The sequence below is a fragment of the Hydra viridissima genome, unplaced genomic scaffold (assembly GCF_058129835.1).
Source record: "Hydra viridissima isolate aposymbiotic clone 2 unplaced genomic scaffold, HvirCarnegie_v1 scaffold_1, whole genome shotgun sequence".
NCBI classification, from domain to species: Eukaryota; Metazoa; Cnidaria; class Hydrozoa; order Anthoathecata; family Hydridae; genus Hydra; species Hydra viridissima.
The window spans coordinates 39,745,539-39,763,220 of NW_028324300.1; the positions used below are offsets into that span (position 1 = coordinate 39,745,539).

General features: G+C 30.4%; 2 protein-coding genes and 1 pseudogene across 6 annotated transcripts in view; 2 read left to right on the forward strand and 1 right to left on the reverse strand.

The window, feature by feature from the left end:
* Positions 1-4,525, forward strand: part of LOC149894950 (uncharacterized) — a 15,188-nt gene extending 10,663 nt beyond the window's left edge. For 4 of the 5 annotated variants that reach the window (XM_090076775.1, XM_090076776.1, XM_090076774.1 and 1 more), the window contains one exon: positions 3,958-4,525. In XM_090076775.1, the coding sequence (XP_089932901.1) occupies positions 3,958-4,469 (512 nt within the window). In that variant the 3' untranslated portion in view covers positions 4,470-4,525. The remainder of the gene's footprint in view (positions 1-3,957) is intronic. The other variant, XR_016449244.1, reaches the window with a different exon arrangement.
* Positions 1-17,682, reverse strand: part of LOC149894945 (NACHT, LRR and PYD domains-containing protein 3-like) — a 226,798-nt gene that overhangs the window by 63,409 nt on the left and 145,707 nt on the right. The gene's annotated exons all lie outside the window — the stretch shown is intronic.
* On the forward strand, positions 14,616-15,572 carry LOC149894951 (uncharacterized; annotated as a pseudogene).

Genomic DNA, 17,682 nt, shown 5'->3' on the forward strand with positions numbered 1-17,682 from the left:
TTTATGACGCTATCACCCCATAGAAGTGGCGTTCTTGGGTCAGCTAGGTTAGCATTATCATGATCCATGATTACCGTGAGCTGAAAGAAATTTAAGCAACCCGTTTTCATAACATATCCATCCGTAAAATCATCAGCACCTGCTGACATTGACTTCATAAGTTTATAAAAAATAAATTGCGTTAGTCAAAACGCAGCAAAAAGCAAGCACTTAGAGCTATTAGAGCTCTAGCACCGCCTTAATTTCAACATCCGTTTTTAACATTTAATCGCTGCATTCACCTCGGCTTTAAGTTCATAAAATTTCAGTTACAAAATATGTTCGATTTCGAATATTGCTTTGAAAGCACCACTTGGAAAAATGGATTTTAGTTTCAAATAGATTGACAGGATAGGTTAGTAGCTCATCCTTTTCTTCTTCTCAGCAAAGTCTTTAGTTGTTTATTCTCTTTTAAACATTTCTTTCGATAAAAAAAAACTTTACCGCTTAAAGAAAACTAATCGCTGTCATACCTGCACTTTCGGTTTGTAAACGCTGTTTTTCGGAATGTTTGACAGCATGGTTTCAATATTTTTGCGAGGTGCTAATGACACATCTCATAAAAAAGCCAGTAGAAAATGAAACATCAGGTAGCATATCACTTTAGCAACAGCTCAATAAATGTAACGGACTAAAGCAATATACGTGCTACAAAAAGGGACTCGTTCGGTAAAACCTTATCTGTAGATCAAGAAACGTCATTTTACATGTACTTTCTTTGTGTACTCTTTTATCAATTATTTAGCGTGAAACGCTAAATAGCTGTATAATAGGGCGCTATCATAATATATATCAACTTTCGTGAATAGCTGTATAATAGGGCGCTATCATACAAGAACACATTGGAAACGTGTTTAGTTCCATCAATCAGACACTTGTATGGCAGAAGCAAGCAATTCATCTTTCATAGGCTTCAGCTCATACAGCACACTCAATCAAAGAATATTTTTTGAAAAAAAAATTTTAATGTGATGCCCTGGTGCCCTAGATCACCCGATCTCAACCCAATCGAAAATATTTGGTCTTGGATCGACAATCAACTGACATACCATGAAATTCAATCAACTCAGCATTTAAAGCAACTTTTGAATGAGTACTGGCTGAAGGTACCTCACGTGATGTGCATGAAATTAGTTGAATCAATGCATAAACGAGTTTATCTTTGCTATAAAAACAAAGGAGGACACTTTAAATATTAATTTCGTTTTTTTTTTCATTTTTTGTTCGAATGTTGCAATTCGTTTAAACTTTTGTGCTTTTTATTTTTTCTATAAAATTTTTTTGTAAAAGCTTCTTTCTAACTAAATATTAAAATTTTTATAATATGTTCATATTCATTTTAAAGCTAACTACTTTTTCTTTAATAAATAAAAAAAATTAAGTCAATATCATTTTACAGTTTTTCTTTATTAAACAAAAACCAAACATACTTGATAAAAATTCTGCAACCGTTTAAACTTTCGTGAATAGCTGTATACAGCTAGCGCTATACACTTCCTGTATATAGCGCGAGTGATGTGCCCTATTAGAGGTGCACAGAGACTTCATGATGCCCGGGCTAAGCATCCAGTTTATTAGATACCCTACCACACTTAAAAACCATTGATTATTGTATGTTATAATTGAAAAACAAACAATAATAATATAAAAACTGCCTAGGTACTTTTATATTTGATCACCCATACGCTTAAGTACGTTGTTTTTTGACCCCTTCCCTCCCCCTATTAGCGTAAGTACTTTATGGACGACCCTTCATCGACGACCCTTCATCGGGCTTATTTTTAGTATATTGAGCTTAAAAGTTTCCCTCCTCGGTAGAAAGTAACAATTCACCAAGAGCGCGTAAAGAATGCAGGCAATTTACTGGAAGCTCCAATGTGGTCAAAAACTAATATGGTACTAAACTTGAGCATTTTCTTATTATAACTTTATTATTACATTAATTCAACTCTACATAAAAAGCACGCATGGACATATGTTTGTCCGACACATTGACATAAGTTTGTCATAATGTATATTTCATTTTGTTTAAAAACCTTAGAGAAAAAGTCTTTTGTTAAAGGGCATCGCCAATAAATATCTGTACTTTTAATAACTAATATATCACAAATTTGTACCTTAATAATCAAAAATAATTTCATTTAATTTAAATTATGAATCAAACCGTAACAAAAAAACATTATTAAAAAAAATCAGCAATCCAAAAAGATAATTTTTTAAAAAACTTTCAATATCCGCAAAAATGATTATTTTAAAAACTTTCAATATTCATACTTGGGGTGTGCGTGTCAAACTCGGGGTACCTACCCCGAGTTCGGCACCCCAAGCCCGGCTTCGTTTAAAAACCAAACTCGGGGTGGAACATAGCTTCTGATCTTAGTTTCTATACTTATTCAATATGTGGCTTTAGTCAGACTGACTACTTTTCTTATGATATTGATCTCAGTTTCAAAATGAAAAGATTCTATATTTTGACTTTTTGGTTAACAGAAGCACACTCTTCTGTTGACCAAAAAGGTCGCTCTTATAGCACTAAATAGAGAGATAAGAATTGAGTTTAGAATTTGTTTATCATTATGCCAATGTTTCTCGATTTTAGCAAAAACAAGTATTTTTTGTTTTTTTTATTAAAAAAAGTACAAAAACATCAATCGCTTTCCTATTTTTAAGAACTGTCATGAGACGCTCTAAATATTTTCAGGAGAACTGAGAATATTACGAATATAAAGATTCTCAGGAGAACTAAGAATATTGAAAGCGTACCATGACAATTAGAACGAATAGAACGATTGCTAACTGCATTTCCACAGAACTTTGAAATTTTCCACAAAACTAAAAAAGAGTGACGGTTTAAGTTGTATCAGAAAATTCGAACGCTGTTTCGAATTTTCAGTTGCAACTAAAATTCACTACGGTGGAGTTTTCAAAAAACTCTGTGAGCGAACGATCGATTTTCAAACTAGAGCTAAGCCGCAAGTGTTGAGATTTTTCATGGATCGCTAACTTTTACTTTCATTTTCTTGCTAATAATTATTTCTGAGCGAGCGATGTGAAAGCAGTGATTAAGATTTTATTCTTATGTATAATGTAGTTGTTAGAATCAATTTTGAGCTTAATAATATATTATTGTAAATATATCTGTATAAGTTGGGATTTAAGGGAAAAAGTGAAAAAAGTTCAGTTAAAACAGTGACTTATTGTTTCTATGACCAAAGTTGCAGACTTGAAAATTTTTTAGTTTTTTTTTGGTTTTATTAAAATGATTGTTTGATATTTTTTCTCTACAAAACTAGTTTGAAAGTTTAAAAAAAGATACATTTCGTGCAAAAAATTTTAAAATATAATCTCCAACCGTTTTGACAATCTTCATTGACTGTTACCACTTTAAATTGACGTGCTTTCGTTTACTTTTTAATATTTTTTGATGCTACAGCAAAGAAATAGAAAGCGAAATGTTTTTATCTCGTTTCAAAAGTAAATCATTCTGCATAAAATCTCTCGCGACTTTAAAAGCAATTAGCGCGTGTTTTTTTTTTCTTTTTTTTTTTCTTTTTTGATGCTTTTGAGCTAGCTTCTGATTGGCTTATTTGTTATTCGTATTTCTATTGGTTGTAGCGCGACCAAAGTTTTAAAACTTCCGTACGACAATTTTCAATAAATATTTTAATTCAGTATTTCGTAATTTATTTTTTTGTTTAACAAATATTTATAAAATAAAAAGTATTTTTTGAAATTAATTTGTGATCTTTCGAATTGTTTTTTCTGTTCGATTTACAAAATAATATCTGTTTTTTTTTTTTGTTAAACATGATATCGTGTTTTCAAAATGTTTAAAGTTGATTGTCTTGAATAATTATTGTTGCAAATAAATAAATATTTATAATAATATTAATATGTCGTTATTCTTATTTTTCTAAGATCAATTGATTGATCGAAAGATGTTCATGAAATGCTCCTTTGAAGCGCAGGCTTCGATTACTGGGGATTTGAAAATTTCAATCGATAAACGATGGTGGGATATTGATATAGACGATGGAAAAACTGCTCATGAAGTTTCACTTGAGAAATATTTCATGGAGAGGTTTTCTGACGCAGGATGCAAGTTGAATGAATTAGTTGTTGATAAAAAGATTTTATCTGAAGATGAGAAAGAACTTATTATTTTATATTCGACCAACGTTTGTAGTGTCTACTTATATCATCCGGTGAAGATTGATGGATGGACACCGAAGCATAAGATTGAACATTTGTCGTTTGACTGTGGTTTCATATCAAAGAACGAGTTCAAAGGTTTTGTCCTTCCGTGGATTCGACTCGCTAAAGAATTAGATAGAGTTACACCTTACGATGACATATGTAAATGGCTTGGCGAGTTTTGTAACATCGAGTTGCTTGTATTAAGGAAGAAGAAAAATTGTTTAATATGTTAAATAAATAATAAATATAAATATAAATATGTAAAAGGTATATGTAATAGGGCGGGTCAAATTTTTTTAGAATAGGGGATTCAAGATGTTTAAAAAGGATATAAGCTTTAAAATGCTTTCTGTTCATATATATTACCTTTTCTAAGCAAAAAAACAAACTTTTAGAAATATAAAAAAAATAGAATGAAAACTTTTTATAGGCTACAAAAAAATGTATATTTTTATAAATGTCTTATTTCTATTGCGCTTTCCAATCAAATTTAGGCATTTTTCCCCTGGACTCCAACAAGTTTATTACACATTAGTGACGTTTTTCGTAGCCATATCTAGTTTCTGATGCCTTTGTGACTACTCCAACTATTCTTTCCATATTCTGACTATGACAAGGATACTTTGGGATACTTAATGGAGTGTCATTGGCTTTCAAAATATCTTCATTTGAATAGTCATTCAGTAAAGATGGTGAATGAACTTCCTCGATGTCCCAATTTATTAATTCACAGTAATCTATGGCTCCAAGATTTAATGTTGTAGGAAGTTTGAAATGTCTATTGGATTCGCTAGTAAACCTGGATTTAAGTATCCTTTGAATGGCTTTAGTTCTAACTTGTTTTCTTTCATCACTTATCATCGCTAATAAAATGTTCTCTGGGTTAGCGAAATATGAGTTTTGCTTCAAAACTTGCTCCATTACTTCCTTATATTTTACATCAATAATTGCATTTTTAACTAGTTGAGCAATATACCAAAAATTTTGAGCACCATTGATTGCCAAATAATTTGATTTTATTTGGAACCATTCTGGTGCATAGCATTGCATATTTATTGCAACCAAGTCAATAAGTTCTTTTGTTGGCTTTTCTGTAGAAATGTATAAGCGTAGAATACGATTTGCTCTTGTGAGCCACCGAGCATGATGAATGTTTCCGGGAGAATCTTTAAAGATTTCATTTGAAACATCTCCTGATTGAATTGATAAACAGATACTTTAAAGATATTTTTGATCTGAACTTAATTCACTAAAGATCTGGAATTAAATGAAAAGAACCATTAACTTTTTTGAAAGGAACTACTTCTAAATTAGTTAAGTCTTCTGTTATTTTTTTACCAATTTCTCCTTTAAATGATCCAGGGCCAGAAGTCTTTCCATCAATCAACTCAAATACATGTTTAAAGGGAAGTTCATTCAAATGTAGTTGACAAACGAGCCACTGCACTGGTCTATCGAGTTCTGTTTCAATTAATTTTATCACTCCTCCAAATTTTCCAGTATTTGCTACAGTTGCATCACATAAGAGAGCATTTAAAGAACCGCTGTTGCCAGTTTCATATATTAAATGGAGAATTTTATTAGCAATGCAGCGAGAAGTTCCATTATCAGGTGTTAAATGATCTATATAGCTGCTGCTTGGTTCTCTAACAATTGTAATATGTTCTTCTTTAATTATCCCTGCAGTTGTTATTGTATTGTCTTTTCTTCCATCAAAACCAATACATTGTAATTTCAAATTTTCGCATTTTCTCTCATTTACATTTTTTTGTCCAACACGAAGTCTTTCTCTTTCTATTTTTTTTCCTATCAAGCATATTTGATTATCAAACATATTTGATTCATTTAGAATACCCATGTCTTTTAGAGCAGCATTGACAATAGCAGCAGTTGCTCTGCAACTGACACGATAACGATCTGCTATGAGTGCTAGTTCATTGCAATGAAACCTATTTTGATTACATTTTTTTAAGACATTAGATTCGTAGAGCTTGTCATATTCATTATTAGACTCATCTAATATGATATTATCCTCAGATTCATAAAAATTGTCATCGGTAATTTGTCTATCAGTGTCTTTCTTAACATTTGTATGTGTATTTCACTTTTTTTTTTTTTCTTTTTTCAGTTTTCTTTAAAGTAGATGTGTAGGTACGATCGAGTAGTTCAAGTTGATTTGTGCGTTTCTTTTGCCCTACAAACGCATCCCATTCTTTTATTGGGACTTTAAAAGTACATCTGCATTTCTCTCTTTCTACTCCTAAATCATAACAGTTGCATGACCATATGTCAAACATGTTGTCAAAAGCTTTCAATTTGTCATAAAAATTAGCGTTTCTTCAAAGTGTTGAAGTTTTAAGTTGGATGCTTTTTCCATTCATCTACATACTTTTGAGAATACTCCCTCTGTTTCGATTGGTGGAAAACTGAATTTATGCCAAATATTTTCAATTTCAGTGGTTACTAATCTGTAACATTCATGAGCAGAGCTTGATTCTTTGCCTTTAGCATCTTCATTTCCACGAACATAATAGCAATATTTCACAACATCTTTTATTTCATCAATATTTCACAAAAATTTTTTTTTCTTTTAAAACAGGAAACGTGGAAAAAAACAGATTTTCATTTTTATTTGTAGTTTTTGTTGCGAATTTTTGTTGTTTATTAAAACTGAAAGAAGTTTTTTAAATACTTCAAAAACTCACGGAAATGAAATAATATAATAATGTAATGATAATTTAACTTATAATGTAATCAGTAGCCTACCGAAGGTGGGGCGGGGGGGCGGTCCGCCCCAGGCCCCGTCTGGGAGTAGGCCCCCAAATGTTAATACAACTTATATTTTTTTTACTTCAGCAGGATTTTGTAATAGTCAACATTTTTGTTCTGTAATCATAATTGTTTACAACAAAAATGAACCTGAAACATGATTGTATTTGCTTGCCAAGATAATAAACATCCACAGCAAACAAACCAAGATGAAAGAAATTGAGATGATATCTTGGCCAATAACAACCACCGTGACTGTTTTGGAGGCCCTCCGCGAAGCTTCCTCCCCCACACCCGCGAGTACTAATAAATAGATTCGCCCGCCCTACCTACGAGTCTATGGTTCATGATGGTTCAGGCAGACTGACGGATGTTTATGTTGTTTCGTTAATGTGATTAATATACTCTATCATTCAGTACCTCATAATTCGAGAGCAAATCACGTCTTCAGTTCGTCATCACCAAGTTACATGGTAAGTTATAATTTTATTCCTGCATATAGGCCTAACAAGGCTGCGTGAGAAGATTTTAGTAGAAGAAATTGTAACCTATGCCCATCAGTTTTCAGAAACTTTCAATGATGTAGAGGAGGAAGAAATGCTGCCTGAAGTAAAGAGGCTAAGAAGGCATCTGAAGGCTTCTGGCATCAAATTAGACATTGCAGCTGCATGGACATCCTTGAAAATGCTTCAGTTTATCATTGAAATGGACTTTCGTGAATCGTTGCCAAACGTGACTGAAGCTCTTAAACTGTTTCTAACTATATGTGTGTCCGTGGCTTCTTGTGAGAGGAGTTTTTCAAAATTGAAATTAATTAAAAACTATCTCCGCTCTACAATGAGCCAGTCTCGTTTGACGAGCTTTGCCATAATATCAGTAGAAAACGAAATTGCAAAGCATGTGTATTTTGATGAGTTAATCAAACGATTTGCAGAAGTCAAGCTCGCAAGAAAGCATTTTAATGTGTTTCTAGAGGTAACTCTTTGCTGTAAATCTGTTTTTTTTACTGTACATTGTACATCTTTGTATTATCATTTAAAATAAATAATGAAAACTAATGTTTTAGTCATTTGTGTACATAAATGAATTTCTATAAGTGATAAAATGGCGTTAATGGATATATATATATATATAAACATATAAATTGATAATGATAAAGATGGTGTTTGCTAATTTTTGTTTATTACAAACGTTTTCAAGAAAGTGGAGAAAGATAATGTGTTATACATACATTCATTAATGTAGTCTATATATATATATATAAATATATATATATATATATATATATATATAGGCCCCATTACCAAGTGCCGCCCTAGGCACCAAAACATGTTGGTACGCCACTGAATGTAATGTCTATATTAAATAAAATATTTTTAAAAATGGATTGTTTTTTTTTTTGATGTCGTCAATGGTAACTGTTATGAAAAAATTATTCGAGTTTTTAAGATGAGGGGCCAATGCTATAAACAATTCAAAGTTTTTTTCGAGAAAAAAAATCTTTCGTAAAAACGCAATTTTTTAAGTAGATTATTTTTACGTAAAAAAATGCGTAAACTCGAAGAATTTATCGCTGTTAGTATTTTTTTCGGCCATTATTATAAAGCATAAAACGTATACGTCACTAAAAATCACGCACTTTTTTTATCCGTAGTGCATTATTGATAACAACAACTTTTTTTAAATTTTTATTAACTAGGCCTACTTAGTAAATTTTATTAGTTATTAAGTAGGCTGTGCTGTCTTAATATTCCACTAAATACTCTATAATAATATATTATTACATATATATATATATATATATATATATATATATATATATATATATATATATATATATATATATATATAATAATATTCTACATAAGCTTAAGTAATGTTATATAAACCAAGCTAATTATTTAGTTTGTATAATAATAATAATATAATATACTTATTAATATTAATAATAATATAATATACTAATTAATTATTCTACGCTGTATTGAGGACTCTTACTGGAAGTCTTAACATAATTTCTACAATAATATTTATATATATATATATATATATATATATATATATATATATATATATATATATATATACTTATATATATACTTATATTTTTTACTTATAAAAAATAAGATGTATGCTGACAAGTGTTATTTTTGTTAACGAAAACAAAAAAAAAATTAAAATAAAACATTTTCCTTCAGCGAAAACGAAATAAAAACGAATGCATTTTTAAAAAATGGAAACGAAATAAGGACTTATATGTAATTTAAAAAAGAAAATAAAAATGAAAAAATGTTGTTTTTTTTATTAGGAACGATAATTAAAGATTATCTTCACACTGTTTAGGATACTGTATGTAGTAGTTACAAACTTCCTTTGAGGTAATTTTTGCTAAACTTAAACAAAACATTTTAAAGACATAAGTAGGACCAGTAGATTATCACGATAAAAAAAAAGTGAGAAAAAATACTGGAATTAGTTTTATAGCTAGAACCATTTTCATAGCACACAGATGTATGTATTTATGTATGTATGTATGTATGTATGTATGTATGTATGTATGTATGTATGTATGTATGTATGTATGTATGTATGTATGTATGTATGTATGTATGTATGTATGTATGTATGTATGTATGTATGTATGTATGTATGTATGTATGTATGTATGTATGTATGTATGTATGTATGTATGTATGTATGTATGTATGTATGTATGTATGTATGTATGTATGTATGTATGTATGTATGTATGGATGCATGCATGCATGCATGCATGCATGCATGTATGTATGTATGTATGTATGTATGTATGTATGTATGTATGTATGTATGTATGTATGTATGTATGTATGTATGTATGTATGTATGTATGTATGTATGTATGTATGTATGTATATATGTATGTATGTATGTATGTGTGTATGTATGTATGTATGTATGTATGTTTTTATAGTGTGCCACAAGGTTATGCAAAAAGTAGCTACAATAAGACATCTACCAGAAAAAATCACCGCAGACATTATAAAGGATATTTATTTAACTATTGTATTTCGATATTGAATGTTATATATATTTTGAAAGTGCATATATTAATATTATTAAATTTCACTTTAGAAAGTTTGTGAATTATGACTCGACATCAGCTTTTGCAAAGTCTTCGGTTAGACTTTCTCTTTACTCTTTGTATAGTGGAGAAATTTATTCGCTAAAGTTAGAACAGAAATCTCCAGTTTTCTGCCTAAGGCATCTTTCACTTTTTTACCAAGATCTCGTCTAAGAAAAGCATTTTTTTCTTCCACTTCTTGATTTTCTTTTGATTGTACCAGTGTCCTTAAATCGTTTCACAACGCTCTGCACTGTTTCTCAAATCAATCTGCAGTTCTTTAGAAAATGTTTTGTTTGATACACCAGGATTTTCAACGAGAAAATGCAAAATTTTTCACTGTTTTAAAATGATGCACGGTTTCCTTAAACACCACATCAGATTTTTTTCTAGTACATGTCTTAGGATCTTAGATTTGGAAATCAACAGATGATTTTAATTGAAGGAGAGTCCAATTCGGTTATGCATGATGAATATATGTAAAAGCTTAAAAGTTGATTTTTGAAACCTTAGAACACAAACCCTATACATTAATACTGAGCAAATAATAAAAATTTGGGTCGAGTGATATGACAAAAAAAAAGCGGTCTCTCAGGTTCACAGAGTGATTTGTCTGGAAGCAAATTAAATAGTTTTAATTTATTTTGATTTTTTTCTTGTTTTTGTGTTGATATTTACTTTTTGCAAAAAATATTTGAAAGGAGGAAAAAAAGGTTCAAATTTGCCAACTTATTTGTAGCAACAACTTATTTGTATCAACAACTATTTGTAGCAACAACTATTTGTAAAAATAGCAAAATTTAATAAATACTTAAATTTACTTAATAAATTTTTCAATTGTATTTAATTCTTTCGGGTGCATTCAAAAAAATTTTATCGAAACCTACTTGTATTTAAATACTTGTTCATAATTTCTATCACTTGAGAAAAGAGAAGCGCTAATTCACGGTCGTTTGGTAGCGCTGTTGTTGTACGCACGGCCCTTAGCAACGAAAATAGTTTTTTTCTGGAAACCAAGTAATTGCATATTCTCCAATATACATAAATTTTTTTGTTGCTTTTTTAATTCAAATTAGTTTAACGATAACCCGGATGTGTACTAAAACACTTAAAACAAGAGAAGGAACATCTAAACGTTCGTTAACATTTGTTGTTGAGAAAGATGACTGGTTAACTACACGCGATTTGTATACATTTTTTCAACCCTACGTTCAAGGTTTTTAATCGTGGAAACCTAACCATATTTCTTGAAAAAGTAAAGGAGACCTTCTTCTATTTATTTCTTATGGCTGTTCTTAGCATTCAATTTTTTTAATAGACAAAAAAGGCACTTTACTGTATTACCTTATTGACCATGATCTTCCAACATGTGTAACTTCGGAGGCACTAAAGCCTTAGGCCAAGTTGTGCGATAAAAATGCATCAGTTCAAAAATATTTTTTTCTAAAGAAAATATGATAGCAACATGAATCATGTTGTACTCTTAATCCCAGCTTTATAAGTTAAATCATCATAAATCATCAAAATGATCTTGCTAGGCATTGTTGTAGTATACTCTTCAACCTCAATAACAATAAACACAATAAATTTCCAAAGCGCTTTGAGAAACTCATTATAAACAGAAAAAAAAAGAAAAAAATCAAATAAAACTTATTAAGTTCCTTTAACATTTCTGTTGTCATTGTATTTTTTGAGTAGATTATGCTATAGCATGCAGAACATTTATGAAAGTGTAGTTTATGTTTTGTAATTATTTCGACCGAATTCTTGTGCAGACTTATCCCAGAGAATCCTTCATCATAAATAAGAATTACATAACTTTAGCATATAGTTTTTCTAAAAAAGAAAAATGTCTCTTTAAAAAAATATGTTGCATGATTTTATATTACTTTTTATTATTGTTATTAATGTTTCAGATTTGGAATAAATCAATTTATAAAAGAAATGGAACCTGAAGCATTTTATACACATGATTTCCAATAAAACTTTTTCCATGGTATGCTTGTCGCTGAACTTTCAGTTTTTGCAATATAGCTTCAATCTGTTGTATGCATGGTCCTCACCTTTCTTCAGCGTAGATTCAAGTTCCAGAGTATTATAATTGCTTTTAAATTAAGATTAGTTAAATAGTAGTTTCCACGAGGAAACATTGGTCAGGAATGATCCAGATATAACATACAAAATGCGTAAGGTGGTACTTGCCTATAAAATATCAAAACTTTCCAATTTTTTTACTTTATAAATTTGAATAGTATAATTATTGTAGATTTCAAAAATGTATATCGTTTATATGTTTCTTAGTAAAAAAAATGAGCAAAAATTGTCAGTCATAAGAAAATGTTTTTGTAATGATAACTCACATGTGTCTTAAATGTTTCAGAGAGATTTTATTTTGTTTTCTTGTTTTCTGAGTTTTTCAACTTTGAACAAGGATATCTTTTTAACTACTTGGAGATTATACATAAAATATTTGCACACTGGTTATCAGGTTACTTTCGAGTAGGGTTAGGAGTATTGTAATTGTAATTGTAAAAATTAAATACAATTACACATTACAATACAATAATATTGTATTGTAATATTACAGAAACAATAAAAAAAATTTATTTTGGTATTGTATTGCTGTGATGAAAAACAATTACAATAAGTATTGTATTGTTTTTTTCTGACAATACAATAAAATTCGAGAACTATTGTATTGTATTGTTTTAATGAAATAAAATTACAATAACTATTGTATTGTTTTGATGAAAACAATTACAATAACTTTTGTAGTTTATTACTTTAAATTATAGCAGAAAAGCTGACGTATTTTAACGTATTTATATTCTAGAGACTGGCCAACCGTCCTATGTGATCATTTTATTCGTTAATATCGATTATTTCGATTAATGATAAAAAAAAAACCAAACGATTAAAAAGTTAATTAGAGCGAGTTTTCTATAAACGATCGCGCGACAAGAGAGCGTCTAAATGATTAAAACAATTAATATTCATGAAATTTGATTTTTAATCGATTTGATTTTTTTTAATTAAGGTAGCTGCAATAACTCGATTAAATTATTGTTCAGTTTACTTTTGGCTGTTGAAGTGGTTGTGCTGTAAAAAGTGAGAAGAAAATGCCGTCTTTGATTTGGCAATATTTCACAAAATGTGAAGGTAAGATTTTTGTTAGAGCATAATAAAAAAAATAAAGTGTATTTAATAATTTTTAATGATTTTTATCCTCATTCCACAAAATGTAAATGTAATACTTTTCTTTAAAGAAAATTAAATAATATTTAGTGGTTTTAGCCTTTTTCCACAAAATGTAAATTAAGATTTTTCCTAAACAAAATAAATAATTCCATACTATTTTATATCTTAAGTTGTTAATGAAAAAGCTTTTAAAGGCACTTTTTAATGTAACACAATAATGCGTATTGACTCTCCTTTGTAAGTACAATATCTTTAAACATTACAACAAAATTAGTGACAAAAAGTTAAAAAACTAATTATTTACTACCTATATAGTGCATAAAGTGATTCATATGCAGTTAAAGATTGTTGGACAACAGAAGGTAATTGCATAGAATGAATGATAACGGCCTCATACTATGTGTAGACCCCAGCCCTCAGCCCGTCCTCTGGATCTAACATCAAAAACTCAAGTAATTACTAGGTCTGCATATGCTTTGCCGCAGACAAATAATTTTTGTGTTTTTAGGTGATAGAACACGATGTGATACATGCCATGAGAAAGGTCTATCTGTGTGTTTCTCTTACAAAAGTGGATCAACATCTACCATGCTATTCCATCTTAGAACCAAACAGCCAGAACAAAATGATGAATTGGAAGACTTAAAGAAGAAAAGTGTGGAGGATAAAATACGATACTTGTCACAAAAAACAGGAAGTTGTTTGGACTCAAAAAAGTCATCTGTAAAGTATGGATACAAAAGTCCTCGCCAACAAGAAATTGATATGTCTATCACAAGATTTCTTGTACGCTTGAACCTACCACTACATATTGTGGATACTGAGGCATGGAAAGATTTTCTTTTTGACATCCATCCTGAGGCAAACACAAAGTGCAGCAGTACTTTAGCAAAGTATAAGGTACCTCTACTTCATAATTGCCTTCGTGATGCCATGAAGAAAAAACTTGAGAATGATTTAAATGGCCAGGCAGTTACACTAACAACAGATCACTGGATATCCAAGCCTGGAGACTCATTTCAATGCTTCACAATACATTACATTTGTCCAATGTGGAGGTTGTATTCATACACACTTAAAGTTGCCAAGTTCAAAGGCAAGCATACTGGTGTAAACATTGGCAAAGAAATTGATAAACTGATTTCCCTGGACTTCCCTGTTCTCAAAACTTCAGATCAGATTTTTTGTGTTTTGGATGGTGCAGCAAACATGAGGTCAGGTTTGAGCAATGCAAAATTTGTCGAGAGCTTAGACAGTGGAAGCCTTCAAAGCATTGATCACAAGCTTAAAAATATTCTTCAAATAGCTGTTGAAGCAGACCCAACACTTAAAGCAGCTATCCAAAAACTAAACAAATTCACCACTAGATTATCACATTCTGCACCATGTCGAGCCCTTCTCTCTGAGGTGTGCTAAGACACACAACTCAACTACAAAGTTATACCCAAGCCATGCAAAACGAGGTGGAATTCACACTGCATCATGATTCAAACAATGGTGCAGATGAAGGAGGCAATTTTAAATCTAAATGTGTATGACATTTCAAATCATTTTGAAAAAGTACTCTTGACTCATGAGATTATCACACCACTAGAGGAAATTCTCCCCATTTTGCAAACAATCAAGACAACAAGTGAGTGGATGTCTTGTGACAAGGAAGTGAGAAATGATTTTGCTCTTGTGCGAATCAAATCTTTGTTTTTGACTCTCAGAAAAGAGATTCAAAATGATGCAGGCTCTCATTCATACAAAGCTTTTTTAAACAAAGCACTAGATCTTTTGACAGAAAAATTCCCGTTGAAAGGTGCAAAGATTAGTGCACTTGCTCTTGGACACTTGTTTAATCCAGTTGTACGAGGTTCACTTCTTCCAGATGATCTAAAAGAAAGCATGATTAACTTGTTGATAGAGGAACATGAATCCACACTTCAATTCAGAGAAAACAAACTTGTCCGTGTTGAACCAGAATTGCTGTTTGAACCAAGTGATGATCCTTGTGAAGAGAACATGGCAGAGTTGCTTAACACTTTGTTAACTGCTCAAGGGTCACTGTCTCTAAGTTCAATGGAAATTGAGCCTCTTAGATCAGAGTTCAATGACTATGCACTGTTGCCACGTGTTGGAACAAACACAGACATCCTGGAGTGGTGGAGGAATAATGAAAAGGTAATTCCAATGCTTTCCAAAATTGCAAGAGGGGTATTGGCCATTCCACCAACTTTATCTTCATCAGAGAGAGCTTTTTCCACTGCAGGGAAACTGCTGACAAAACATAGTCATAATCTAAATCCAAACACAACTGAGAAAATGATTTACGTCAACAAAAATTATGATCATTTAAAAGATTTGGTAAAAGGGAAGTGGTATTTGAACAAGGAGGCTGTCCCTGCTGAGAGTTTGGATGATATTTCAGACTTTGAATCTTCTTCTGCCACAAATTCTGACTCAACCAATCCTGGAAGAAGCTCAGATTTAAATGAACTTGAAGATAATGCTTTGGCAGAGCAGCCAACACGACATCCTTCAAAAAAGAGGAAAAATTCCTAAATCATCTGAAGCCTTGCCTCTTAAACAAACCAACAAAAATAGCTAAACTAACTGAGAGACTTTTTGTTTGCCATCTTTTGATGTGTTCGTGATTTTTGTACAATAATTGTTAAAACAAAATGAGCTTTATTGTGTTTTTCATTTTGTGTTTTTCTCTTAAAACAAAAAAAAAATATTTTATCGAGTTTTTTATGAAAAAGGAGTATTAGAAATTTAAAAAATCCAACTAGATTTAAAATGAATAAAATGACTAATTGTTAGACAATTTGATTAAAATGATTAATAGTTTACTCGAAACTGATTAAAACGGTCACACAACTTTAATCGAATTAATCATTATTTTTTTAGTTTGGTTGGTCATTAATCGATAATCGAAAATCGCGGTTGTCCGCTCTCTAGAAAAAACCTTCCGATTTTTTGACAGTAGTTGAAGAGTTGTGGGAGCGAGTGCGCTCTTCTCCGTTAATATTTTATTTTTCAATTTCATAAAAAGACTTTTTATTTAATGTTTATTAATTTTACGCGGTTTTATTTCGGAATTAGTTAGCCACATATACTAATTTTTAAACTATCAGATTAATTCAGAAATAAGTACGTGTGACCAACTTAATCCGAACTAGGATTGGATATTATCCAAATACAAATCATTTTGTTTTTGAACTTTAAAAAAAAACTATAGCAAAAAGCAAAGTTATAAATATTTTAGGAACTATTACTTTTCGTTCACGTTCCTTCAAAAAAAGAATTCGTTCTCTTTCCTCGTTCCGTTATTTTAAAAGGAACCAGTTCCAAACTTCGTTTCTCAAAAAAAGAACTAGTTTCAGGAACTCGTTCCTTTTGGAAAGCGTTCTTCCAAACATAAAGATTTTGCTGTTTTCGATATATATATATATATATATATATATATATATATATATATATATATATATATATATATATATATATATATATATATATATATATATGTATGTATATATATATATATATATATATATATATATATATATGTATGTATATATATATATATATATATATATATATATATATATATATATATATATATATATATATATATATATATATATATTTATATATATATATATAGGGGAAAGGTGCCTATGATGGCATAGCGCCTATGATGGCATACTGGTCATATTTCCAAAGATATTACTTTTGGTGCATAAGTGATTAGACCAACATGTGTATATTAGTAATTCATTACTTCTGGTAAAAATTCGTCCCTCTGTCATAAATAATGCTTTTGTTATCAACAAACATAAATTTTCGCATGTGGTGTTGTAGTTTTAATGCCCTCATATATGTAGGATTACGATTTTATTATACATCATACAGAAGTGAAAATTTCATGCATTTCATTTGAAAGCTTTGTACATTTATTAGAATACTTATTTTAATGCTATGTGTAGAATAAGGTAGACACAGCTTGTTTTAATAAATATGGTGAGTCTTTCCTATGATGGCATACCGAGGAGTTGCCATCATAGGAAAGTCTGCAAAATGAATTGAAAAAAATGCCTGAAATAAATTTTAATGCTCTTAAAAAGGTGATCAGGCTAAGAACAAAGATGAATTACAAGAGTTTGAGAAACCAAAGCATTTGGAAATGAGATCTCCCCCATCAGAAGCTTCCATATGCATTGGATCTTTTGTTTCAACGAAAGGATAAGATCTAGTATATAAAAGTTGTGTCCGATGCCTTTAGCACCCACTAAAATTGAATTGAAAACGTAGAAAAACTGGAACTCTGAATACCACACCGGATATCCAAGAATTAAAAGATAAGGCAAAAGAAAAAGATAACAAAGAAA